We start from the raw sequence: 6242 nt of genomic DNA, 5'->3' as shown, positions 1-6242 counted from the left end.
AGGAAAAAAGAAAATCCTCATAAGTGAGTCATATGTAGAGGTTAATTAGCAAAGCACAATTACATTTTTCAAAAGGAGCTCCAACAATAGATGAGAAAATAGAATAATATGAAAGTTGAAATTACAAAACTAAAGACAAAAATCCAAAAACTCAAATCAGAACGTGTAATCCAATTAAATCTAGGACTCCAGGTACCACAACTGGAGAAAATTATGGTTAAGAAAACAGAATATGAAGGTTATATAAGTCATGGAAAAATATAACACTACTAGTACAGTGAAGCAGAAGAAAATGTAATGACAATCACTTCAGTACTGTTAATACTGAAGTGTTAAAGTTAACATTAATTTTGTGCACTTAGTAAGGCACAATCTTATTCATTTATCAGTGAATCTTGTTTAACCCTAAAAATGACTTTATACTGTCTTAACTCCATTTAGTTGAGAAAATTAAAGAATGGGAATATTAATTTTCCTAAGCAGGTGAAGAAACTGACGTTCATTTCCAGTCATCCTGGTGCCAGAGCATCCCTTGTTTTCCACTGTTAAGTGTAACAATGACCTTGCTTGGAATTACTATTGATGGTGTGATTTAATTTACTTTTGACTTTACTCATTATTTTCTTTAATACTTACTTTTTTACAAAGAGTATATATTTTAATAAACAATAAGTTCATTACTTAGTTAAACAAAACCAAAAACTTACACCATTAATATAAAGGTAGATGACTGGGGCCAATGATCTCCCAGCTCACTCCTTTAGGTCAAGGTAGAGCAGCGGCGAGTAGTGGGGGGAAAACAACTATAATTGGACAACAATAAAAAAAAAAGTGACAATCTAAGAACCAGAAAGCCCTATTTGAATTGTGTCAGGGTAGGCAGTATAAGGAGGCTAAAGTGGAAATAAAATGCCTGCCCATGTTTCTGACAGCCATATCCTGCCAAATCTAGAATATTTTTTAATAAAATAAGGATTTCAAAATAAATATGCTTTGAGGGGGTGAAAATGGTGGACTATATAATGATCATTTGTTCAAAGTACTTTTCAAGTCTACACTATACAATGCATGGTGTAATTGAAGTTGTCCTCATTTTCTGATTTAGTATTTTCCATAGAACCTGGAGATACCATAAACTAAATCAAAGTTTTATACAGCAATATTTACTTGAGTTTAGTTAACTGTATGTGTATATTTCATTTTAAATAAGCAGATAGTTATGTTTCATTGCAGGAGTATACAATTATGAATATATAATTTGTTCACAAATTAAATTTTCAATTTAGAATTGAAACTTAGAAATAAAGAGCTCTAGCCCTGGCCAGGTGGCTCAGTTGGTTGCAGCACCACCCCACACACCAAAAGGTTGCATGTTTGATTCCCAGTCAGGGCACATACCTAGGTTGTGGGTTCAATCCCTAGTTGGGCATGTATGGGAAGCAAAAGATCTATATTTCTCTCTCATGTTCTCTCTCTCCCTTCCCTCTTTCCCTCACTCTCTATAAAATCAATAAAACATATCTTCAAGGGAGAAAACAAAGAAGGGCTCTGCAAAAATATAATTATCTTTCAGTCCAACTGTCTCATCAATTTTTAAATAAGAACAACTCAGAAAATAGAAGAATGCTGAAAAAAAAAAAACAACCCAAAACATGATTTGGAGAACATAGGTTAATAGGATTTTTGTTAAGACAGACCAGTAAGTGAAAATGGTCCTTCTATCAACATTAAAGGAACTAAAATTTATATAGTTTATAGTAGAAAACTGTAGGAAAAATATCAAAGAATAAATCTAATGATATCTGTTTTTATAATATAATAATTTTTAATCTTTCCTTTTCAGCCACATATCTATAGGCACACAATCATGGTTACCAGTCTTACAGCAAAGGATGCTCATGGACTTATCCTTAAGATACTTCCCTGTGTTTAGTTAGTGACTATAGAGTTCCAAGTTTGATGGTCAAGATGTTCGATAAGTTTGAGAACGAAGAGTAGGGTGAATAATGAAAATGAAAATTATTTTTGTATTACAGTTGTAGTAACACATAACTAAGGAACTGTTGTATTTTTGCATTTCAATTTTTTTGAGGTTGAGTTTTTGTTTTTGAAAGACAGTGTGGTAAAAGTAAACAGGACTGGACACGAATCAGAAGGTATGGCTCAGGTCTACCCTCATTTAAGAAGTGCATAGAACTTAATTTCCTAGGGAACTTCAGGAGTTTTAAAGAATCAGTTGAAACATGATTCTTTCCCATGTCAGGAAAAGAATATTCCATGTCAGGAAAAGCACTTCTTCCTTTTCTTGCTGAAGAGCCCTTTTTATATATTCATATTATTTTGTAGTTGTTATCCCTTTCATTTTATATAATATGAAAAATATTAGCTTAAAATAGCAACCTCACTTAAAAATACTCAAGTAAAATATCTTTTAGTAGGACCCTGAAATAAATATTAAGATAAAAATTTAGGACTGACAAATTTTTTCAAGTAAATGAATACAATTTTAAAGGCATGGTTTCTACACTGTTTAGTACTCCTTTTGTTGCTTTCATTCAATGTATTGACTCTGAAAATGAGTGTTTAGTTTCAGAAAATGGAAGATATTGTTTGAAGGACTGAGATTGGAAGGATAACTTACTGGAATATTAAAATTTTGTAGAGACCCAGAATTTTAGCTTATGTAGTTTCTAAAATAACACACCTATGTGGTCAGTGTAACTAATGCAGGGCAAGTTGTGAGTTTGATCCCTGTTCAGAGCACATATAAGGATCAACCAATAAATGCATAAATAAGTGGGACAAAAAAATCAATTTTCCTCTATTTGTGTCTTAAATCAAAAATTAAATCCTTCATTTTGATAGTTGCAGTAACTTTAGCTATAATTGAGATACATGCCAAAAAAAGACAACTAAAAGTTGTTACAAACATGTGGAAGATAATTTTTACATGATAGAAAATCATGTAAAAATTATCTTTTTACAAGATAATTTTACAATTTTTATTTTTACATACAGGTTGCAACTGTTTTCTAGAGTCCTTTTAGAGCACAGGTAGCTGATTTACTGTCATTATCTTTTCTGTTGGTTCTACTGGGATTCAGATTGACACAATATGAACTCTGTTGTCAACTTATAACCTTTTTGTGATGAAGAAGAGATTGGACTATTGTGCTCTCAGCGTGAGACAACCTAAGGCTTGTCTGGGGAAACCTTTTGCAGTGATACCCAATTGTCCAGGCACTAATAAGTGAAGGTGACAGGTAATTCTAAAAACAACATGCAGAAATCTATAAGGAAAATCTAAGCAAAAAGTTTAAGAATAGACTCTTTAAGTTTCAAAAACATTACAGTTGAAATATTTCTAAAGCCTACCCTTATTTGCATCCCTGTTTACTTTCTATAAATATTTTCCTCTATAAATGAATTTTCTCTAGCTATTTTTTTATTCAAGGTCATAATAGCTGTACAGTTATGCCTGCACCACAAACAAAACTTTTGGCATATTTCCCCAACCTCTCCCAAGTTAAAACTGTTGGGGTTAGAATAGTTTTTTTCTATAAATTGAATACAAATTGTTTATTCTCACTTTAAAGTATCATTTGCCATTAAAACTCTTTCCAGTATGAATGTAAGAATCATTTTTCTAATACTCTATAACTACTGTAAAGATATTTAAAATACTGAAAATAAGTATTTTTCCAGTAAATTTTATTGATAAGCTTCAGTCAGACCAGCATGGCCAAAGGAGAATGTGCTTCCCAAGGCCTCAGGAGTGCAGAGCTCGCCACTTGTCCAGGGGGCCACGATGGGGAACGTATTTGACTCCACAGCCATCGGGGATGAGGAACTTCTCAGCCACTTTGCTTTCAAACTCATCAGCATTAAACTTGGTAAAGCCCCACTTCTTGGAGATGTGGATCTTCTGACGGCCAGGGAACTTGAACTTGGCTCTGCGCAAGGCTTCAATCACATGCTCTTTGTTCTGAACCTTGGTACGGATGGACATGATGACCTGACCGATGTGGACTCGGGCCACCGTACCCTGAGGCTTTCCGAAGGCGCCTCGCATACCCGTCTGGAGCCTGTCCGCCCCAGCACAGGACAACATCTTGTTGATGCGGATGACGTGGAAGGGATGCAGACGCACTCGGATGTGAAAGCCATCCTTGCCACAACTTTTCACCATGTATTTGTTGGCACAAATTCGCGCGGCCTCCAGGGCTTCAGAGGACAGCTGCTCATATTCATCGGACACCATGTGGCCACAGAGTGGGAACTCGTCCACCTTCGCCTTCTTCCGACCCAGGTCAAAGATGCGGATCTTGGAATCAGGGACACCTCGGCAGAAGCGGGACTTTGGATACGGCTTGTTCTTACAATACCGGTAACAGCGAGCAGGACGGCGACCCATGACGAGACACCTAACGGCTGCAGCAGGACGGAGAGGCGCCAGCTCCACGCTGCGCATGCGCCTTATGCTTGTTGCCCATCTACCCGCACAGGAACCATAGAGTCCTGATGAAGACCTGAAGACCCTTTTTTTATGACAGCCCCACCACTGAGTCAGTGACACTCTACACCTGCTTGTGGGCTCGGCTTAGCACTAGAGGCAAACCAAAAGGCGTCTTGGGATATTCACCTATGGGCTGCCAGGTAAGGAATTGGGCCAAGCACAGCAGTGGCCCGAGAAGCCATTTCTTTCTTGTAGTGCATCATAGGTGTGGAACTTTTGCCCTAGGCTTTGTCTTAAGCATAAAAGGCATGTTCCTAGAGATTAAGTAAGAAAGGTCTCTCCAGCCAGTCCATATACTGTCCCTAGTTTGTCTAAATAATATATTTTCCAGAGTTCATTTCTCCCATCAACATTTGGGTATCAATTACTGTTTCTCAGAGTATGTGGACACCTTCCCCCGGGGAAAGGGGTTTCTTGGCCAGAGCTCTCTGATAAGGCTCAGGAAGAGACAAGCAGGGAGCGGTGCCAGGCACAGACAGAAGATACCAGTTATACATGTTGCTTGATAATGGCTTTAGAAACCTGAAGCTGTGGTTATTTTATGTATTTGGCCATATAAAATGATTTTATTATCAAAGCGGCATGCACAAAATTGAAATACCAACTGAAATTTTCAACTTAAGGCTATTTACATTTTCAAATGTTATGGCTGCTGGGAACTATGTAAAAGTAATGTTTTAATCTTATACCTTACTGAGAATGAGTTTAATAGTTTTTTCCCTCTGATATTAGATTTTATTAAAAATATGATTAGAATCAGAGTGTGGGGAAGGAGGAAAACAAAAGATAAAAAGAATGACAAATAGTCTGTAATCCCTATTTGGATTTTTCAAGTTTTTTTTAATTCCTTTGTGCTATTATAGAAATCCACAACATCATGAAACAAAATCTTTTCAATGTGATTATATTCTTCCATGCTTTCTTTTAACAGGGAAACAAGTAAGTTGCTCAAAATAACTCTTCTACTTGAAGTGAGTAGGATTTTATAAAATACCCATATTGTAGTAGAAATACTAAAACTCCCAGTGTAGAGAACTCTCCCACCTTGCATAGTAGTTGCATACTTCTCCACCCTTCCTTCATTCTGGCCTTCTTATTTTCCTTCAGTAGTTTCTATTTACTATGCAAGCATGGGTATGAAGGTAAAGCAACAAGTAATGTGTTGCCCTCACTGAGCTTACAAGTCTAGGAGGGGATTTAGATGCTACTTCAGTAATGTCATTGTATGTTGCACAAAGTACAAAACATGCCAAAAAAGGAAAGGCAAAATGAGCCCCGAGAGCCTGGGATGAGGCCCTGATTTAGACTGAGGAATGCAAAGAAGATTTTATCAGGAATGAGATTTTAAAACACGTTGTAGGTGAGGCAGGTGGATGGGGCCTGATATGCAAAGATCGTAAGCCAGCAAGAATATGGACCATTTAAGAAACTGAAGGACAATATAACTATGGCTGAGGGTTTGAGTGGCATAATGTGTGTCCCCATTGTGTAAGGGAGAATGGCTTGCAAAGCACCCAGGGCCCATTTACCAAGTTAGAGATTCTGATCTTTTATTCAACATCATTAAAGAACTTTACACAGGTTTTATCTTAACAATGTATAATATGGTCAGCAGACTGGAACAGGTCAAAAAATGGGTGCAGGAATGAAGGCTTTGCAGCACTAAAGAAAAGAAGTGAGGCCCTGGCTGAGTAGCTCAATTGGTTAGAACAACTTCCAAATAATC

General features: G+C 36.8%; 1 protein-coding gene across 1 annotated transcript; it reads right to left on the bottom strand.

Annotated features, from left to right (window-relative positions):
- Window positions 1-3769: 3769 nt before the first annotated feature.
- Window positions 3770-4420, bottom strand: RPL10L (ribosomal protein L10 like). The gene has a single exon (XM_037047223.1). It carries the CDS (start codon window positions 4412-4414, stop codon window positions 3770-3772), a length of 645 nt encoding a protein of 214 aa, XP_036903118.1. The 5' UTR covers window positions 4415-4420.
- Window positions 4421-6242: the final 1822 nt, after the last annotated feature.

The sequence above is a fragment of the Sturnira hondurensis genome, unplaced genomic scaffold, assembly GCF_014824575.4.
Source record: "Sturnira hondurensis isolate 20B ecotype Veracruz unplaced genomic scaffold, ASM1482457v3 Scaffold0005329, whole genome shotgun sequence".
In the NCBI taxonomy this organism is placed as follows: Eukaryota; Metazoa; Chordata; class Mammalia; order Chiroptera; family Phyllostomidae; genus Sturnira; species Sturnira hondurensis.
The sequence above is the reverse complement of the archived record's forward strand: the minus strand, read 5'-3'. Positions and strand labels throughout refer to the sequence as shown.

Bases quoted from the DNA above. Each gene is read 5' to 3' on its own strand.
- RPL10L (XM_037047223.1), bottom strand. From the start codon at position 4,414: ATGGGTCGCCGTCCTGCTCGCTGTTACCGGTATTGTAAGAACAAGCCG.